This window comes from Euprymna scolopes, chromosome 4 (assembly GCF_053919585.1).
Source record: "Euprymna scolopes isolate OS-2025 chromosome 4, ASM5391958v1, whole genome shotgun sequence".
Lineage (NCBI taxonomy): Eukaryota > Metazoa > Mollusca > Cephalopoda > Sepiida > Sepiolidae > Euprymna > Euprymna scolopes.
The window spans coordinates 168,622,340-168,645,471 of NC_136485.1; the positions used below are offsets into that span (position 1 = coordinate 168,622,340).

General features: G+C 29.5%; 1 protein-coding gene across 8 annotated transcripts in view; it reads left to right on the top strand.

The window, feature by feature from the left end:
- LOC145270111 (chloride channel protein 2-like) overlaps nt 1-23,132 on the top strand; it is a 328,843-nt gene that overhangs the window by 288,483 nt on the left and 17,228 nt on the right. For 5 of the 8 annotated variants that reach the window (XM_080125735.1, XM_080125715.1, XM_080125719.1 and 2 more), the window contains one exon: nt 3,387-3,428. The exons of the other annotated variants lie outside the window; for them this stretch is intronic. In XM_080125735.1, coding sequence (XP_079981861.1) covers nt 3,387-3,428 — 42 coding nt within the window. The remainder of the gene's footprint in view (nt 1-3,386; nt 3,429-23,132) is intronic. 8 annotated transcript variants of the gene reach the window in all.

Genomic DNA, 23,132 nt, shown 5'->3' on the forward strand with positions numbered 1-23,132 from the left:
ATCAATAGAAATTAAATTCATATAAATGAAAATAATTCCCAAATTTATTATTATATATGATATATATATATATATAGTCATCTGCAGACAGCTATTTTGTAGTTTCACAACTCATCAGTGTGGCTAGACATGATGAAACACATCAACTCCAAGATTAAAAATGTGATGCCACACCAGTATCAGCCATGACTACTTCATGACATCTTATCATTTAGGAACGGGAGTAATAATATCTTTTTTAATTGTAATGTTGAATATCTTAGTTTTCATTGTTTTTTTTTTTTTATATCTATGTGTGTTTGTGTGTGTGAGTATATATTTATTAATTTGAATTTAAAGGTTTTCTGAGACCAAGAAAGATCAAGATTTTTTTTCAATAAACATTGTTGAGCATTAAAATGAAATTCTTTCGAATTTTAATTGTAAAAGATTTTTCCTCAAGAAGTTTTTTTTTTTTATTATGCTGGTGTTAATATTGGGCACATCCTCAGATGGATTTTGAGGTTGAGCTTTTAAAGTTCGATACAGTTATATGTGCTGATCGTGCACTTGTGTTAAAATATATAGGAAGTCTATTGTTTAAAAAGCATCGTTTTTATGGTAATTTAAAGTTTTTCTAAGATACATGCAAGATTTTTTTTTTTTTTTTTTAATAAATGTGATTGTTCATTAAAATCTTATAAGATTCTTCTTCAGGAAGCGTTTCATATATATATATATATATATATATATATATATATATTCAGTTATATTTTATCTTTTATTTATACAGTCATTTAATTTCTGAAGCTCGATGTAACTACAAGGCATATACAAATAAATGACAAAATTCCATATTCCAAATTTCACGATGTTGACCATCTTATCATTTATTTCTTTAAGCACGTTGACATGCCCAATTCTTGACAGCACCTGTTTTGTAGCACGGAATCATTCATGTAATTGTTATGTCAATTTTTTAATTGTGCACGTCAACATACTTAAATAAACGATAAGATGGTCAACATCTTGAAATTTGGAATATAGACTTCGTTACACACACACACACACACACATATATATATAAAAACTTACATAAACTGTAGTTATTCAGAGAAATATTCCATTGAAAATTATTTTATGGCGAACATATTTTTATGATATACAAAATATCACAAATATTCATTTCAAATTATTTTTAGCAATGTTCATTTTGAAATCATGACAAAATTATTTTTAGTTGAATAATTTTTAATTTTTTGTGTGGGACTTGAACCGAAAATACACAAGATTTGCCTTTACTTTCTTACGGGATTGTTTCGCCATCGCTAACATTATTTAAGAGATTACAGTTCTATGAAGAATAGAAAGTGGATCTTGGCTTTACTTTCATCAGCCTCGTAATTCTGGCTTCCCTTATTTTGTCCTTTAGTCTCCTCATTCCATGAGCGCTGTTTCTGACAAAGGGGAAAGAATTGCTGTTTTCTGAATCAAAATCTATCCTAACACTTTTATTGGCTAGTTTTTGGCCTTGAACTAGTATTAAATTAAAAAAAAAATTTTTTTTAAGCTTCTTCATAATAAAAAAAAAAATAATAAAAAAAAAAAAATAAAATCTATAAAGTTACAAGTAACTTAAGGTTCATGCCGTCTAATGTTACATAGCTTCAAATGTTTTTGTAATGTTAATTCAAATATTCTTCAGTAGAAATCCGCCTTCTCAGCCTACTGAATCAACAGATTAGACCATTCTTGGAATGATCTGGTCCCTGTGGATTTTGCGGTGGGAATTAAGTTCTGTGCAGAAGGGGTTAGTCTATTGCTAATCGCCTGAGGCGCCCTCACCAGGGAATGCTGACGAGGCTGTCCAGGCATTTTTTTTTTCAGGTAAAAGTTCCGCCTTCTCTGAGGCTCTGACTTCTCCATTCCACTTTCCGACTCTGGTGTCTAAGTTCTTGCGATAGGAAAGAAGCAAACAGCTTCAGTCGAAATCTGCTTACGTGTCTTTGAGCATTTAAAGTCAAACATTGTTTCTTATTTTATGGATAACATGATTTCTTATTATGATGTTATGAAGTTTATCTTTTGATTAAGGAGTTCACTTGTAATTGTAATGAAAAAGATGCCAGAACTCCTTCTCACCAATGCTGCAATTCATATCCATTCCTCTTAATTTAAACCGTAATTCACAACATTAACTCTCAACATCTATGTGCTCTCTCAGCTATCTAAAAATCAACTCCATATCCTCTCCAATTCATCCTTCTTATAGAAACTATTCCCCTCATATGCATGGATATAGAGAATCCATCTACAAACTAAAGTTTTTCTTTTCTGCTTTTTCCTTCCCCAATCCTGTCACGTGACAGGCCAAACAGAGTTGCTGCTACTTTAGTAAGTAGTATCTTCTATTACAGTAATTTGCCATAGTTTTACATTAAATAAACACCCTGAAAATCTGCATTTACTTGGTTTCTTTGGTCAGTGGATTCATTTGACATTTTGAGCATTATTTTCTTGTTTGTTTGATCTCAAATGAAGACACAAAACAAACGATTTTATGCTGTTAACTTTTATTACTCCTGTATGTCCAGGCATATCTTTAGCAGACATCTAGTAGAGCCCTACGAGGGGGAGCAAACCATGACCTCGCTCGTTGGAATCTGAAAGCACAACTCCAAAGTGTACCAATCAACTTATATTTATTGAATGATCGATTAAAAAGAAATTCTTCTGAATGAAACAAATTCGAAGTCTATTTTATTCGTTTACCTAGAAAAGTTCATAATTCAAAGCCTGTGAAAATAAACAAGCTTTGCTTTTTGTCCAGATTTAAAAAAAAAAAACAAAAATAAAGATGTCTATGATGTAAGGACCTGCGAAGAAACAAAAATATATTCCCAAAATCACATAAATTGACTAAGTAGTTTTATTTTTTATATTAAAAAAATCATTTTTAGGCGATTAATGGGAATTCATAGGCATTACAATATAAATCTATTAAGATTTATTGTTGAGTTACCTGCCTTGTTTGTTGAGATTTCTTTTCAAAATGGCAGGTGAGATGCTCATTTCCTTATTTAAAATTAAATCCATTTACATGATTTTTGGAATAGCTTTGAATTGGAAATGCAATCAAATATCATGTATATTTCGTTACATAACCTCATTTTCATTGCAACAAATCATTCAACAAATAAGGATTATTCAAGATGTCTTTGATTGAATTTTCCGTAAATTTTTATTAAATCCATTTCTTTGAATTTTTCAACAAACTCTTAAAGAATTTCAACTATTATTTTCCTCAACGCATGAAGACTTTGAAATTAATCCCCCTACCTGATATTCTTGGAAGACATAAAATGACGTCCGTCACTTATAAACTATCCTATGCTTTGTATTTTCAGTTTAAAAAAAAAATTGGTTTGAAATTCCAAGTTTTAATGACGGTAATTATTGTTTGAAGTGTGGGTTTGTTCAGTTCTACCTTCAGTAGTTGAGTTGAGAAGCGTGTGTTTGTTTTTAAAAAAAAAAAAAATAAATAAATTTTGTTTGTTTTTTTTTATGCTTTTTGATTTGAATTTGCTTACATTTTATTTTTTTTATTTTGAATTTTATTTGAAATGAAATTTTTATTTTGAAATGATTAAAAAAACAAAAATAATGCTAAAATCTGTTGAAAGTTTCTTTGCTGAATTTTTTTGTTGAAATTTTATATTTTCAAATTATTTTTATAAAATTTGAAAACCACAAAGAAAAATAATATTTCTTAAAGAATGATTATTTTTAATTCTCATACTTTATTTATTAGAATTGTGTAGGCAAGAGTTTTCTATGCCTGGTACAGGAAGTACTGGGAGTTATTTGCACCTAGTAGTGGGGCAGATTGCTGAAACAATCTTTCACTTGGTGCTTGTATCACTAAGCCAAAGATCTTCTTATGGAATATTGAGATAATCTGCCCCACTATAGTACAGGAAGTACCGGTGAGTTAACTGACCCTTAGGATTATATGAGAGTATCTTGTACCGCTACAAGGTCACCATCTTCCCATGTAATGGAGTATTGTTGCCACATTTGGGCCGGTGCATTTCTCTCCTAGACAAGGTTTAAACAAGAATCTCCAACCTGATAGGTCCTGCTCTGTCAGCCAAACTACACTTGTCCCATCAGCAAAACGTTACATCTGTGTTTTTTTTTTTTTTTTTTTTTTTTTTACAATTATTTTAATGGAAAGTGCTCTGACAAACCGGAAACCCTTGTACCCCCTTAACTAACCTGACAAGCAGCAAAATTCCACCCCTATAGTAGAGATCCCTAGATACCGGAAAGCCTTTTACTTAAATAGTTTCTTCCTTTGAACTGCTAAACTTTGGAATTCCCTCCCGGGTCCCTGCTTCCCTGACTTCAAGTGAACAGACATCTTGCTGCACAACTCCCTACATAGTATCCCTGAAAATTGTGTGCCAAATAGTAACCCTCTACATCCAAGTGTTAGAGGTGAATTAGCAATTAAAAAAAAAATATAGAACAGATGGAGACAGCTTTTTGATGGGAACTCGACAATGAACTGCAGAACATCTTTCATACTTTACAAGAATAAGAAATTCCTGTGCCTTAATAAGCGTTTCTACTTATCGATTCTAATTCTGGAACAAAGTGTATGTAGAAATTTTGGAATTTAAAAAAATAATTAGTAATTTGGATTATTTGAACTATGTTTATCTTATCTTGGCTGTTATTTTTACAATGTTTAAGCCGATACAACCTTTGACCTTCAAGAGCATTTTTTTGACTCGAATCTACAGTATGTATATGTACGGTATAATCACGTTGACACACCGGTTCCCACTCGATCACTGAAGTTAAGCAACATTGAACTTGGTCAGTACTAAATGGGTGACCATTTCGGACTTCCAGGTGCTGTATGTGTTTTCCGCTTATCTTGGCATCGTTTCCAGTCGTCCTAGACCTCTCCTTGCCACTAGACTCAAACAGTGCCGATTCAGGAGAGGTGTGGTTGGGATTGCGCAACCCTTGCCTCACAATTACACACACAGCTACCCCTACAGAGGGTATCCTTTGTCTTTCGAGACTGAACGGAGGCATTGATATCTATACAGGATTTCAAACAATCAGTTTACAGTGAAAGTCTTATGGAGGTTGAAAGTTCAATCCCTTCGTACAAGCGATTACAATGAAGAATAAAATAAAGATCGAAATTACTTAACACTTTGTTTCATCAACATGTCGATGCAGTCAAAGAAAAAAGAGTTCAGTTCAAATTCTCTGTAGATTTAAAAGTTCGATATAAATATTCATGAGTTCAAAAAGATACACCTGAATGTTGAAGGTTACATTGGCTGAAACGTGAAAATAACAACTAAGATGAGAATAGTAGTATTTACATATATATATATGCATATATATATAAAATCTCAAATAAGTTTAAAGAATATTATATATAGGCTTATCAAGAGAAGCTCAACATATGGGGGTGGAGCATAACAAAATGAAATTATAGACAAGATAAAATAAATATATCAACGCTCCTCTTTTAGCCTCAAAATATCCCCCTCATACAACAGCCACTCCATCCTACTCTTTATTTTATTTCTTCCTTCATCCTTATGTCCTATACTTCATCTATATTCAATCCATGTTTTATTTTTATTTTGCATTTCTATCCTAATGTACCCTAAACTCGATGTCACATTTCCCTATATCTGTAACCTAGTTCACTTCTCTTCTGATGAGAAGCATTAGACTTCAAAATGCCTAGATATAAAGAGAATTTATAACCTCCCTTCCCATTGATTTTCTTTTCCTTATTGAACTTCAAATATATCTATATTTAATTTATCTTGTCTATAATTTCTGTGTGTGTGTGTGTGTGTGTGTGTGTGTGTGTGTATATATATAATTTTCATAAGTTACATATAATTGGTTTATTTTTAAATTGTTTATCATTTTTTGTGTTGGATGGCTTCAAAACGTATTTTATATATGTGTTCTATTTGATTTCCTAATTACCAATGCTTTCAAACATGAAACCAACTAATTATTTCTTTAGCACACACTTTGTGCATTCCTGGATTATAAAAAAAAAAAAAAAACTGTTGAACAACTAAATGGACGTTTCCCGCCTAAAAGTACCATCATGAGACGTAAGAAAAAAAAACAAAAACAACAACAACAATCTTGACAAGAGTGAGCTTCTTCGCCGAAATATATCGATAAACATTTTTATATTGTTTATTATTTTTGCATTGAATAGCTTCAAAATGTATTTTATGTATGTGTACTATTTGATATATAAGGTGGATAATAAAAACAGTTCATCTTAGAGAAAGTAAAACTCTGACAAAAAAGACGAGCTGTTTCTGATAAGGGTCCTCACAAACTGACTGTTACCGTCATCAGTTCAGAGCTAACTTGGCAGACAGGGATTCTGTGAAGGCAACATATCTAAAAGAAGGTGACCTTTGACTAAAACCTGAAAGTTGTTTATGGACCAATTGTCTCATTCAGTTTGCCATTGAACCCTCCATACCTCACTCAAAAAGTGGATTGTGTGCCGTGCAAACTCCATTCTACTGTAAATAATGTCACACACAGTTTACATTTTTTTTTCTTGTATTCTGTACTTGAGATATGAGAGCACAAAACTTTAAAAATCTCTGAAGAAGAAACTGACTTATAATTATTAATCGTCATAATCAACATTAATGTAGCTCTAGGAGAAATATGCCCATTGAGCTTATTATATATCCACAGTATTATAAGCAATATTATTTTAAAGTATTTACACATTAAAATAAACTTTGTTATTTAGACTCCAGGTCTAATTCCCTCTATAAAATTAAATATATATATATATATATATATATATATATATATATATATATATATATATATATATTATAATAGATATGGTAGTAAAATATGTCAACCTTGAGCATTGAATATTTATTTGTGAAGTAACTATACAATTGCTGACCCCATGGTTGGGAACCACTGATATATAGTGATGCTTTTTTTAAAATTTTGGTTAATAAGCAAAATGAATAAACATTCGAAATAAAGAAACTTCCAACAAACAAATTTTTTAATGTAGAGAAAAAAGATCTTGGAGATTTTGGGAAGTTTTTTGTTTTTGTAAATTTTTAATTTGATGAGAAAATATAATTTGAAATTTCTCACATTTTGACTTTTGAGACTCTTATTCCAAAATTTTCTCCAAAAAAAAAAAAAAACATCTTAACAATCACATCGCATTGAAAATCTTTTTTAATCATCTCATTTTAGTGTGGCTAGTTATTTATGATAAACTTATCAAAATTTAATATAAGACAGCATTAGATAGTTTCAACCATTTTGTTTGGCTCCATATAAAAAAACACACGCTATTTTAACGTGTAGTTGCTTCATGCAAATTCAAGATTCTAAAGAGTTTTATGATTGGGGTAAACTCGCCGAAAATGGAATTATTGAAAAAAAAAAAAATAATCAGACATTTCTTTTTTCATAGCAGTGTGATCGTTAAGATACATCTCCTTCTGTTTGGTTTGTCCAAAAATTTAAGTTTTTATTTCTAATATATTTTTGTTCATTTGTAGTATAGGGACCATTGAAATGTCTCATCTACTTCACTCTTTTTTTGTCAAAATACTGGATGACATTGACTTTTCGTCTTGAATTGTGTTTCTTGTACTGAATTACAATTTACTAGTTTTCAAGTTTTGAAAGTCTGACATTAATTCAATATATCACCGGCAGCCATTTTTTTTTTTTTCTTCTTACACCAAAGTTATTTGAACATGTTCAGAAATATTTTTATCTGCAAAAAAAAAAAAAACTTGATAAAAAAAATGAACATATTTTTTTTTATACAGAAAAAACAAATTTTAACAGAATTAAACTAATTTATAAGCAAATTTGAGGAGTTTCAAGACATTAATTGATAACAATTAAAAAAAAAAAAAAAAAAAAAATGAATGTCTTTCAAGAAGATTCTTGTTAAAGATGTTGGAGAAAAAATGATTGGATCATTCTGCTCCTCAATAATGCTGAATAAGCGTCCAACATGCCATATTGAAGAAGATGCAGCTATATCATAGCACTCTTACAAAACCAATTTCGCAACCTAGTCATAGATGTTCTCTTCTCGTCTCTATGGCCTTTCTCTCACAAAAAAGACGTTTCTAGTTCTTCTCTGCTATATCGCTATTTTTATGCAAGGTGCTCTACTAATCTATGGTTATCTCCCTTTGTAAAATATTCACAAGAATTTCTACAACTTTGTTTCTTTTTTTTTCTGCAAAGAACTTTCCTTTCTTCATCTGTCTACCTAGAACCAAACAGAACTTCCACGAATGGATTTTCTTTCACAGAATATCCCATCTGTGGAACACAGTATTATTAGATTGCTCTCCTGCTAACTAAAATATGGTAATCTTCAAGTTTAATGTCAACAAATACATGTTGAACCATCCTCTTAAGTAATCAAATCCTGCCATTATCATCCATCATTTCTAATCCTCTTGTAATATTATTCATCATTCAACTGACAATAACCACATAAATATTTATCCTTGAGGTGCCTTTGGGTCTGAATTTGTGATGAATCAAGAGTATATAAAATGATGACCGCTGAATAAAGGTGGCTTAGCTTGTCCATGTAGATATCAGTAAATCCTGAGGTTGATAGAATGGCAAGGATCATTAAATTGCTCCAGAGCTTTGTTTTCATTCTTCATTGTATGAAAAATAAAGTCAAAGTTAGAAATATGCGAGAAACACATGCACAAAACAGACACATAAGATGCTATCTGATAATGTTATTTATATAATCTTGTATTTCATTACAAGAAAAAGTGGGTTGCTACTTTGAACACTTTTAAAACAAGCTTTTTTCCTTCCATTACCAACGCTTGCACCCCACTTTTTAAAATAAATGACTCTCTCCTTGAGGAAACCCTTGGCTTTGATAAGCTCCTAGGGCTGACTTTCATGCCATATCTAAAATGAAAGACGTGTATCTAATCTGTTGTTAAGGTTACTGAGAAAAATGATTGGATTATTCCCTTGCTCCAGAAAATATCAGACATGTAATCCTCTATCTATATAAGATAACATAGATGAAGTACTGTTGCCGCATCTGAGAAGGTTCGTTCAGAGTTCAAAATCGACCTCAAAATCTAGTGGAGGATAATCTCTTCTATTTTTTTTTTTTTTTTTTACTTTCTCCATTTTTAACAAAAATTGATGTTTCTAGTTTCTGTATTTATATTTTCATGGAATGTGCTCGACTGAGCTCCAATTTCTTGTTCCTCCATGTGAGACATTCACAATAAGAACTCATTTAACTCTTAATGACCTGAATTATGATGTAGATGATTAAAAACATTGTTACATGGAGGCATACTGAATGTAAGCAATGGACAGTTGCAATCTAGAGTTAGATACCAGATTCTGAACCTATACGTACAAGGCATGTTTGAATTAATTCCCACTTTATTTATGCTATTATATCCATTTATATATGGCTGAACGAATAAGTTCAACCTGGTTGTAAAGCATTAACTAACACAATAAAAAACCTATTTTTAAGACTGCTGAAAAAACGAATGGATCATTCCATTGCTCCAGAAAGCACCTGACTTCTGATGCAAGAGTCAAATACATCCTAAGATAGAATACTGCTCCCACATCTGAGGAGATGTTGCTCAGAACACTTTTTTTCCTTGACAGTTCAAAATCGTTTTAAAATCTAGTGGGGAATGATTGTGTTTGCTTGTAATAAAACAATTAATTTTTATTGGTATTTCTATGGGGAAGTGCTCAACTTAGCTTTGGTCCTGGGTATGACAAAAGATCCTACTTGGGGAATGTGGAGTTACCCCATAGTTATCATTACTGTGAGATCCACTTTGGCCCAAAGTAGTAATACCTGTTCAGACATCTAGTGCGACCGGATCAGGCTGTTTGAAGATACTGGTTACCTGAGCAAAAATTGATGTTATTGTTGTATTGCAAAACTCAATCATGTTCTGCAAAAACAACCAAACCAAATACCACAAATAAGTATTTGAAAATATAAAAAACGTTTACCAAATTAATTGGGTTTGACATTTAATAGTAACCTGGGGAGAGTTGATCTATCATAAAACAAAGACAACAAAGCAACTGAACTTCTGTTTCTGTTTTCACATTTTAAGACATTTACAAGAATTGTCGCAGTTGCAAAAAATGTTCACTTCTTCCTTTATGTGCTCAACATCAAATAGAATTTCCAAGAATTTCCCCATTTATGAACACATTACCACAGAACTGCTTCTCTGTAGCTTACAACGTGGCCATCTTCAAATCTAATATCAACAAATACTGGTCATAAACCATTCTTATAATTAAATTTTCATTCATCATTTTTAATCCTCTCATCATATTCCTCATCATTCAATTAGCAATTTAGTCATCTCATTAATCCTTTGTCCTGAGTGGCTTATAACCTTGATAAGTTGTGACTCATGAGTTGAAAATATTTATATTTCAAGACAAGAAATAAAACTTGAAACTAACAATCAGTTTTTACCAACATTTTGTGAAGACAAAACAAACGATGAGATATTCCAATAGTGCCTATGCTACAATTAAACCAACATTTTTTTTTTTTTTTTTTTTTAGCTCTAATTGCAAAAATGTTATTTTGATGAGTAATTACTTGGTAGCATTAAAAATACAATGTTTAGACAATTCCAAATAATTGATAACTTCCCACAATGTCTTTGCACTGCAATTTCAGTTGTGTGATTTTCTTTAAAAATAAAAAAAGTCTGTAATTTTATGAAGTTTTTAACTTGTACAAAAGTTTGAAACTAATTTGCAATGATTTTGTTTTTCTATGTTTCAGATTCTTTTCTTATTTAGTAAGAAATGAGTTTCATTTATTTCATTTGTTCAACAATGTCTTTTCTTTGTATTATAGTTTATCGGTACCAATGTGATTATATAAATATCCAAAAATGACTCGAAACACTGCCGGAGTAAGCAGAGAGCAACTGGTATTATTTTAGAATTTTTGTTCTCCAAGAATAAGTGTACACAGAGACCTGAGAGTCTACCAACCCTAACATTTAATCAATAGTCAGGAATTAATTCATATCTTTCTCAGGGGTATTAGTTTCAAACAACTTATGATGCACACGAATTTTATTCGTTTGTATTGCAATACAGAAGATCGATCTTCAATATTTTAAAATACGGAACAGACTGAAAAAATTTTTCAAGATGGGAAATATTTCTTTTAAACAACGATTGAACAGTTTTGTGAGAATAGGAGCTAGTTCCGGTTCCAACTTCTTAAGCACTAAGATTGGAATATTGTCAAAATCACTTGCTTTGCTAACATCAAAGTTTCTATGTGAATGTGGCTTAAGATGTTTAGATAGTGCATAAGCGACTCAAGACTGATGTAAAGTTTTTTTCAAGAAAATTGTCTTCATTGAATTCTAAGATAATCTCTGATCACATGATGATGGTTTGAATAAACGTCTCACAATCTGTTAAGGGCGCAATTTCTTATTTTCTTAACTCTGCGTTAATCCCATAAGTGTTTTGTCACCCCAATTTTGCTTAAGTGCTTATAATCCCTAGTAGGCAAATTATTTGTTTTCCTCCCTCCTAGTATTCTCCTGACTCAGTGAGGGTATAGAACACGTGGTATGGCGCAGTTGTATCTGTTTTCCTTGGGAGGTGAATCAGATTGAACACTAATGTTTATGTAATGCAGTCATATTCATTTTTTCTTGCTGATTCAATTTATGGAAATATTTTGTATTTGTATTTATCATAGATATTAAAAAATAACACAAACTGGTGTATCCCGTGAGTATTTTTTAATAAACGTGATCTAAATCTAAAATTTTTACATTTTTTCTTAGTTTTATAATTTATTTTATTGTATTATTTTATATTAATATCAACAAGCTACAAGTGATTCAATCTGTTCAACGGTGACTGTAGATATATCCTGAGCCAGCAAGATAACTATATTTTACAAAATAATAACACTATAAACATTTTCGTATGGGGATGTATAAACACCCCTATACGACGAACCATGTTTGAAACACCCAGGTGACTAACACAGGCTTAAACTCATGGTAACCAAGCTTCTGCTCAGCTACCTTAGATTTAACAAATTGTGCAGAGCACCTTCGCATTTTCTGTAACCCATTTGCAGTAGTTGCAGGCAATTTGGGTTTGATAGCATCTATTTCATCGCAAGTAATTGAAATAAAAATTTCCATGATCATTGATGGTGGCAGATTCAAGAATGTACCTCTGCTGATTCTTTTGTGCCTGTTTGACTTTCTTGAAGAGTATGAAAACCTCAATATCAGTGAGTAACTAATCATTATATCGGATATTATACAGGATACATTCTTTTTGAAAAGAGAATACGGAGGAATTTCTGATATGAGACCCAGTAAGCCCTTGAGTATCGATACAACAGAAACCTAATAAATGAGCATTGTTCAGATGTTATTGCAAAAGAAACCAAGAAACGTTATTGCAAAAGAAACCAAGAAACGTTATTGCAAAAGAAATCAAGAAATGTTATTGCAAAAGAAATCAAGAAATGTTATTGCAAAAGAAATCAAGAAATGTTATTGCAAAAGAAACCAAGAAATGTTATTGCAAAAGAAATCAAGAAATGTTATTGCAAAAGAAACCAAGAAATGTTATTGCAAAAGAAACCAAGAAATGTTATTGCAAAAGAAACCAAGAAATGTTATTGCAAAAGAAACCAAGAAACGTTATTGCAAAAGAAACCAAGAAACGTTATTGCAAAAGAAACCAAGAAACGTTATTGCAAAAGAAACCAAGAAATGTTATTGCAAAAGAAACCAAGAAATGTTATTGCAAAAGAAACCAAGAAATGTTATTGCAAAAGAAATCAAGAAATGTTATTGCAAAAGAAATCAAGAAATGTTATTGCAAAAGAAATCAAGAAATGTTATTGCAAAAGAAACCAAGAAATGTTATTGCAAAAGAAACCAAGAAATGTTATTGCAAAAGAAACCAAGAAATGTTATTGCAAAAGAAACCAAGAAATGTTATTGCAAAAGAAACCAAGAAATGTTATTGCAAAAGAAATCAAGAAATGTTATTGCAAAAGAAATCAAGAAATGTTATTGCAAAAGAAATCAAGAAATGTTATTGCAAAAGAAATCAAGAAACGTTATTGCAAAAGAAACCAAGAAATGTTATTGCAAAAGAAACCAAGAAATGTTATTGCAAAAGAAACCAAGAAATGTTATTGCAAAAGAAACCAAGAAACGTTATTGCAAAAGAAACCAAGAAACGTTATTGCAAAAGAAACCAAGAAACGTTATTGCAAAAGAAACCAAGAAACGTTATTGCAAAAGAAACCAAGAAATGTTATTGCAAAAGAAACCAAGAAATGTTATTGCAAAAGAAACCAAGAAACGTTATTGCAAAAGAAACCAAGAAACGTTATTGCAAAAGAAACCAAGAAACGTTATTGCAAAAGAAACCAAGAAATGTTATTGCAAAACAAATAAAGATTCATTTTGTAAAAATAATGCTTCTCGTCAATCTCAAGGAGCAATGAATACCCCCATCCCACCCCAAGGGTGACTGCATGAGGAAACTATAGTGAAGCAATTGTTGCACAATCTGCATCTCCCCTGAATTAGCATCTCTTTAGTCCAGTAGCAAAGAGAAGTTCACGAGGATTGAAAACAATGCTGGGATAAGCAGAGATCAACTGGTGTTATTTTAGGATTTTCATTCTCCTACATTAATTGTACACCGAGGTCTGAGAGTCTACTGACCCTAACATTTAATCAAAAGTCAGAGGAATAATATATCTTTTCATACTTTTCGCGAGGGTATTAGTTAAATATTGTGTTAATATAATATTGTATTAGTTAAATATTGTATTAATATAATATTGTATTAGTTAAATATTGTATTAATATAATTTTGTATTAGTTAAATATTGTATTAATATAATATTGTATTAGTTAAATATTGTATTAATATAATATTGTATTAGTTAAATATTGTATTAATATAATATTGTATTAGTTAAATATTGTATTAATATAATATTGTATTAGTTAAATATTGTATTAATATAATATTGTATTAGTTAAATATTGTATTAATATAATATTGTATTAGTTAAATATTGTATTAATATAATATTGTATTAGTTAAATATTGTATTAATATAATACTGTATTAGTTAAATATTGAAAATATATTTCCATCCTATCATGTTTTTGTTTTTTTTTATGTGGATTGATTATTCTTATTTGGATTCATTGGATTACTGTTCTCATCTTTAGTGTTATTTGCACAATGTTTTGGCCAATGTAATCTCTGATCTTCTTCAGGTGCAGTATGTTGAACTTAAAAATGGAACCCTTTGTTTAATCCATTAAAGTTTTTACTAGAATTGTCCACAAGGATCTGTGGAACAGTGGATATAGTAGTTTATAAAATTCAGTTGTAAAAGTTGATCTCTTCTGGAGGTTTAAAATTCAATCCTCAGTGTGGGTGACACCCAAAATACAATTGCAAATTACTTAGGATTTTTACCGAATCATGGCTGATGAAACGAGAGCATGCTACCGTGTGGATTAAGTAAAGGATTCTGTTTAAAAATTCAATGTAGATTCCTGAGTTTGACAAAAAGATTCCCAAGTTTGACAAGATGCACCTGAAGTAGGCTGGAGGTTATATTGTCTGAAACATTGTGAAAATAACATTCAAGGTGAGAACAGTAGTCCAAAGAATATGAATCTTTCCCTTATTATAAGGAGCATTTTCAGTGTTTGTATCTGTTAGAAAAGGAAAATATTGCATTAATGTTAAATAATAAATTCCCAACAAATAAAACGGATATCATGACCAGAAATTAAAACCAAGATTTTGAGATCTTTCGGTTTGTTGTTCTACAAACTGAGTAATTTAAATTTTCTCATTGTAATGTTAAAAAAAAAAAAGAAAGACTTTATCAAGTTTTTCTTCAAATGAATTGTACATAATTTAACTAAGGCAAGAGGCTAAAAGAATATATAAAAAACTAAAAAGCGTGTATTTAAATAAGATCATGTAATCACAAATTATAACAGTTTTTTTTATGAAACTATAAGACACATAAAAACGTTTTAAAATGTTACTTAAAAATTAATTATAGCTTATATATATGTGTGTGTATAAATGATGCCATAGATTTGTTAATTTGTTATGTTTCAAAATATAAATATATGTAGTATGCCTATATATATATATATATATATAATATATATTAATAAATAATTTGCATAAATATTATATATTTCTAATTCTAAAGCAGTCATTATGAATAAGATCTAGCAAAACTATGCAACCTAAGTGAACAAGTATTTATTAGGGTAATGTGTATGCACAGAGGCCTAGAAAAAAATAATAGTCTTAAGTTTTATGTAAAAACTGAAACTGAAAGAAATTCTTCACATAAAAAAGATAATTGTTTGCAGGAAAAGTTTGTTTCACTCAAAAAAGTTTTTCATATTAAACAACAAAATTCATTTTTTCAACATTTCCATCTTCAACCAATTGACTGCAAATAACAGTTTCATGTGCATGGTAAATTAAAGTTCACATCTCCAAGAATTGCTGTTAGCTTGTGCTTGGCACGCAATCAAATCATTTGAAAATCGTCAGCCAACTTCATAACAAGTTGGAATATTACTATTTCTTCAGTTAACATGAAATTATTGTCATAAACATCATTTACAAGACTTGTTGGACGCATTCTAAGAACTCAACGGACATTTTTTTTTAAGTCAATTTATAATAAAAATGTAAAAAATAAATTCTAATCTGCTTCTGAAAGAAAGCCTTATGAGATAAATCAGGTTGTAAATAAAGTCATTATATAATTAAGTGCAGCAAATTTTCATAATACAAAGAACACATTTTTCTGTTCAAGTTGTAAAAGTGAACATGTTGGTCAAAAATTAAAGTTAATTTCATAACAAAATTAATGAATACATATGGTTATCGAAAATTCACTTCGTGATAAGTGGGTACAATGCGATAATATAAATGGAAGATTTCTAGTGCACTTTCTAGATGCATGAATAGCATATCTGGGTTTTGTAGAGTTTATTCATAATCAAACTTAAAAATACTTTAATATAATCAGCCTCATCCGTTTCCAGTGCGACAACTTACATATTTAATTTTAGAAACTTAAAATCACAATAACTTACTGTTTCTTAAGGAAGTGGACAATTATTTAATATTTACTTAAATGGTCTTATTTGTTATTTGTTTCCGTTCTTTTTCTATCCTTCGTTTATTTTGATTTGTTACAAAATATTTACTCATTAACTGAATTTTTCAATGCAAACATTTGTTTTATGAATTATTAGCAGATAACCTGGTGTTGCCCAGGTGTCAAATATGCTGAAAAATGTGTACATTTTATGTAAATCTTGTGTAGATTATTTGATTATAGCAACCACTTTTGGATTTAAATTCCTCAATTTTAAAATGCATTAAATTACCATTTTTGTAGGTTTTTAAAATTATCTAAAAAAAAAAAAAAAAAAAATTGCTCATAAAAAATAAAACATTTCAACATTTAGTTTTATATCGTAGATGCATCCATGACCAGTTGGGTGACAATCATCATTTAACTCCCTTTGATTACAATCAAAATTTCTGAGGGATTTTTATCCCAAATCAACAGATTAGACGATTTCTGTAATTACCTTAATTGTTTGCTTATTGACTACAAACTCTTTTATTCATAACTGAATTATTCAATGCAAACATTTGTTTTATAAATTGCTAAAACTAAAATACAAAAAGTATGAAATCAATGTAAAAAAAAAAAAAAAAAAAAGTGGTTGTAACTCATTTTAGGTTGCTTCAAATTCATTTGATCCCTATTTTTGTACCGATAAACTATAAAAGCAATTTGTTGTTTCATTTGTAAAAAGTAACATTATTGAGCTTTATTAACAAAAAAAACGACAGTTGCTTACATTTCGATGCATGTCTAATCTGTTTTGAAATGATGATTGCTGTTATTGTTCACTCACAATCGCATTAGAGAAGATGAATCTGCAAGAGAGAAAATGCATTCCCATCATGCAACGGAAATTACCAAGAAATCGATCATGAAAAATAATGTATCTTTTTTGTGTTTATATAATTGCCTTTCATGACAGGTGATTTTAATAAGTGAGCAAACAAATTGTGCCTCATGGTCATTTTTTGATCGGATGAAGTATGGATGGAGCTTTATGCCAATTGTAGAACTATGCAATGTTGGACTTAAGTCATCAGTAATCATTATCATTGCTGACAAATTATTTTATATGCGGAAAAATAAACAAAGCAATATCTAAAACCTTAGTAAATGACCTTCGGTCTGTATTTGAATAGGGATGTAAATGGATGGTAATGTTTAATGCTACTAAGACTAAACTTTTCTTTTAACAATTACAAAAAAACTTTTCAGCCACCAATTGCTACAGATAACACTCTAGTTGGGAGTTTATTATTCAAATTCATAACATGGATTTGAACAAATATATAGATGACATTGCCAAGGCTGCTGCAAAAAAGATGAAAACTGTATGAAAATTGTGGCTTAGTTGACTAACATGGGTTTCGTGTTCTTTCGCTTAAGGAAAAAAAAAAAACTAAAATGGCGATGTCACTTTTGTATTTGACGATCACGTGTGAGTAATGCAAACTCTATGAAAAGTAGATTATGCAAGATGCATAAAATAAGCAGTAAAAGGAACGACCGGTGAGTTAAAAGACAGTGAGTTATGCAAACAGAAGTGTGTGTTGTCAGGATTCTTGAAGCTGGATCAAAAGATTGCAAGCAGGACAGAACACAAATTTACAACTCCACTGAAATCAGTTTTTAAACGAGAAAAACTAACATGTACCTTTTTGTCAAACTCCTTTTGAGAATTGAGTGTTCGGAGTAATACATTCTATATGACAGGTGATTTTTTTTTTTATAAGTGAGCAAATAAATTGTACTTCATGATCATTTTGGAGGGATGAAGGATAGATTGTGCTCTATTCCAATTGTAGAACTGTCCAATGAAAATCTAATTTTAAAATAAAAAAAAAAAATTAAGTTTAATACAGTTTCAGAACATATACAGGTTGATAAAAAAAATTAGATTTCACATACCTTTTTGTCAAACCCCTTTTGAAGATTGAGTGTTTGGAGTAATGCCTCTTATATGATGGCGACTTTTATAAATGAGCAAACAAATTATGCTTCATGGTTATTTTTGGTTTAGTATACTGCAAGACTACCAATAATGAATGATTATCAATGATGTAATTTCTATGATTTTATATGAATGTTAGCGCAAACTAAGAAATTATTATTAGCAGCATAAATTATTTTAAAGGAAATTATTTGCAGCATAGATTATTTTAAAGGAAATTATTAGCAGCATAAATTATTTTAAAGGAAATTATTTGCAGCATAAATTATTTTAAAGGAAAATTATTGAAAATCAATTCATTCTTTACATAACTATGAATGTAAAGCAATGACCAAATACTCAGTATCTACTATGTTTTAATCTTGAGTGTTAATTGTGCAATGTTTCAATCGGTGCAGCCTTCGACCTTGGTCAGGCATGTTGATTGTTGTTTGGAAAAGATGGTCGAAGGCCAATCCAACAGAAACGCTGCACAAATAACACAAGATGAGAACAATAGTCAGATCAATACAAATAATATAACTAAAAACCTCAAAACTTTAAAAACTACAACTGTAATTCGTTATTTACTTTCTTCCACTCTGTTCATCTACTTTATGTCCAAAATCAAAATGACTGAATGTTGATTATTTTAATTTATAATTATTTACAGTAAAGAAGTAAATTAGGTGAAAACTTCTTTCAAATATGAAAATTTTAAAACATGCAAACAAGTCACAAATGAAAACGTAAAGCAAAATAAACTTTCACTCATTAACATATTTTCCTTTAAAATAATGCCATTTGTTGCCGGCCAAAAAAAAAAAAAAAAAAAAAAAAAAATCACTGAAATAAAATGACAGCAAAAAATTACAAATAAACAAACAATCTAAGCTGACACCAAAAATTATGGAGAATAAAATAATATTTTCAATATTATTAAATAAAATACAATATTATGCATAGTTTTTGAATTGATCAGGGGAGTTAACTGAAACCCTTAAGATGAAAACAATAGCATTGAAACCATTGTAAAATGGTCACTTTCATAAAAAAATTGCTATAATCTTGTCTTAAATTCTAGATTATCATTTTCTGTAATTTTGGTTGTTTACTACCAAATAAAATTCTTCATGTTTTGCTGTTATTTTATTTATTTAAATATACTTTTACTTAAATATACTTCAGGCTGCTGCACAATACAAACTAAGCTAAATTGACTTTTGCCAAACTAAACCTGAAATTTAGTTAAGAGTTAGTCAAAAAAGTAAGGCATTTTTTTTTTCTGTAGAAATATTTATAAATTTATTAATATATATATATTTTTTTTTTTTTTTTTTTTTTTAAGTAACAAAAATCTGTGTATGGAGAAGGGGTTATTCAAAGAGTGCACAGGTCAAAAAAAGTGCACAAACAATTCAAATCAATACCATGAAAAATTGTCGAAATATTAAAAAACCAAAATAATTGAAACAAAATATATAAGTTTTTTTTTTGTTCTGTTTTGTTTTTAATAGGAGAGGTTAATTTATCAAATAACGCAAATTTCATGAGAACATCTTTCTTCCACTTGGAGAAACTTCTCTATCTCTTCAAAAACAAACTTACTGGATTGGGGCAAAAATATAAATTGCTACAGTCTAGAAGGATTTCTCCTTCACTGAATGCAGATTAAGAATAGAACAGATGCTACACTTTAACATTAATTATATTTTGAAAAGTAAAAAAATGAAAATGAACTGAAAAGAAAAAAATATTGTAATGCGAGGCAATATTTGGGAGTAAACGTAAAGGCAGGCAATTCTCTTTATTTTTGAATGGTTACAATTGATTGGTTAATTTGAGTCACGTGAGAAAAATCTTTGATTGTGATTGGTGGGTTGCTAATGACAATCAGAAGCAGACAAAAAATGTGCTACGCTCTAATAGTTGTTTTTAAAAAATTATATCAGTCTTTTATATTTTCTCCAAAGGCAACGCCTGGACACGGGCTCTGCTAGTTAAAAATAAAAATGAATGCTCACCATAGTTTAAAATGGTAATTATTTTACTATGGAATGAAGAAGAAAAATTTTTTTTTTAATTTTGCTGGAAGAAACATTAAAATATTATATAAAAGTGGCCAACTAGAAAAGTGACAATGCCTTGATGATTTACTTTTGGATGAATTTTATTTTTTTCTATTATTCAGTTTCATTTGGGAGAAGGAAAAATGCATTAAAAAATAACATTTTATGTTAGAATTTTTTTTTTTTTTTTTTGCTTTCAGAGTTTTTTTTGCTTATATTTTCTTCCTTGAAAGTTTTGCATCTTTTTGTCCATTTTATTTATTTTTTAAAATGTTTCACAAATTTATTTTCAGAATTTTTATCCAAATTTAAAAATCTGATATACTCTACCATTTGTAGGACTCACTGTGATTTTTCTGTTTTCACAAGTTTTGTATCATTTTAATCTCGTTTTCATATGATTTCAGTTTTGGTCTGGTAAAAATTATTTTAATTACCTACATGAAAACTTTTTAAATAACTACCCACATAATTTTTTTAAATGGTCACTTATATGGCAATTTTTTCAATGAATCAATATGTGACGCTATTTTTAATGAGTATCCATATAAAATGTGAATATCAGATATTCCATGTTTTTCTAAGGGTGCACATAGGTTGAATCCTTAACATCCTATCCATAACAGGCACTGCCATATTGGTATGTGTTTTCTTGGGTATGCATGTGGGTTGGAAATAAACAAGGACAAAAAAGACTGTTAAAGAGACATTTACGCATGCAGGCATGCATTTATTTTCTCAACGTTTGTCAAATTTTTTTTTTTTTTTTTTTTTTTAATTCAGATTTGGGGTGCCGTCTATCTGTAAGATGGTCACTTAGTTTCAGTTATGGGAATAAGACATATTTAAATTTAAAAATGAAAATGGCCTAAGAAAATCTATCACATTTTTTTCTGAAATAAATCTTTTATATCAATGTTTATTAATTAATTAAATATTGAACAATTAAGATTGAATAATTCTGATTTTTGGTGGATTTATGTCCCTCTTCAAGGATGAGGTAATAATCGTAAGGAGTGGCATCATTAAGAGGAGGTAATTCTAATACTTAGGAGAATGTTAAATCGAATGTTAAATCGAATATAATGGCGTAAAATAATTGAAGTGACCTAAAAGTTTTGTGTTAATAAAATAAATACTTTATATCGATGTTTATTACTCAACACTGATATCATTAAAATCAAATTACTTTTTAATTCAAATGACATTTAGGTTTTACGATTTTTGAAACACTCAACGAGGCTATACATTTGTTGTGGGTTATGTTTTGTCTGTTTTTTGTACTTTTTTGACCTCTTTGCTCATCAGACTGGCAACATTTTCTTTCCATTTCATCACTAAATATAATTGCAATTTACTTATCTAAATGTTATTGTTTTAAATTTTTTTTTTTTTTTTTTTTTTTTTTTTACAAAACAATATTTTTTTAGCTAGGTTGGCAATTTAGCGTCTTTACTAGTGATGGGATGATTCTAATATTTTTCCTAACTCCAACACAATTACCATTTATTTATTTATTTTTTCAATTTCTAAATGACAGTTAGTCAGGGAAGCAGAGACCCGGGAGAGAATTCCAAAGTGTAGCAATTCGAGGGAAGAACCTATTTGAGTAGAAAGTTTTCTGGCATTAGGGATCTCTACAGTATAGGGGTGGGATTTTGCTGCTTGTTGGGTTACTTGAATATATTTACATCCAGGGGCACAAGTAGTTTGAGTTTATCACTTTTACATTTTTGAAAATATATGTGTGGAAGCATATGATAAACTCGTTTTTAATTAAAAAAAAAAAAAAAAAAAAAAGTAATATATATATTTTTGCAAATGAAAAATACACTTGTAGGTGAGGGGATGATCTATAGATTTTTGTTTTACTGGTAATTTAAAATCGATGAATATTCATCATTTTATCATTATTAGTAGCAATGGAAAATTAAGTTAATAAAATAATTAAAAGAATCGTTTTTGGCATCAGAAAATATTTTACTATTTTTCCCAATTCTTTTAATAGACTTTTTTTTATTAAAAAAAAAAATCCCATAAAATATGCACATATATTTTCACAAATGTAAAAGTGATTAACTCAAAGTACTTGTGCCCACTCAACATAAATACTCTCAACTAAACCCGAAACGCAGCAAAACCCCACCTCTATACTGTAGACATCCGTAATGTTAGAAAATTTCTACTCAAACTGCTAAACTTACTTTGGAATTCCCTCCCAGGTCCCCTGTTTTCTTGACTATAACTGACATACAGAAGTTCAAATGTAGTGTGAACAGATATCTTGCTGTTTAACTCCATACATATTATCCTTGTTCAATTTGATCCCAATTAGTAGCACTGTTTGGCATGAAATAACAATAAAAATTTTTTTTTTTTTCTTTAATGAAAACTTGTGGATGAGGGGATGATCTATAAATTATCGTTTTACTGGTAATTTAAAATCCAAAATTTTCATTTTATCATTGTTAGTAGCAATGGGAAAAAAATTTTAATAAAAAAAAAAATCATTTTTGGCATCAGAAAATAGGTGAACATTTTTCCGATATCAATTCTGACATCCGAAAATGTTCTGATTTTTCTGGTTCCAAATAATCGTCCCAACATTTGCATTTACCAATCCAAATGACTTCTGATTTTGAAACGCCTAGGAAGTAAATGTTATATGATTCAAAGACCTATTTTACGTTCATTTATTTATTTGTTTTTAATTTATTATATTTAAAAAAAAAATACTTTTAATAATAATTATTTCTGTAAAAATATTTTTTTAAATAAACATTTTTGTCAGTTTCAAATTGTGCAACACTGTTTA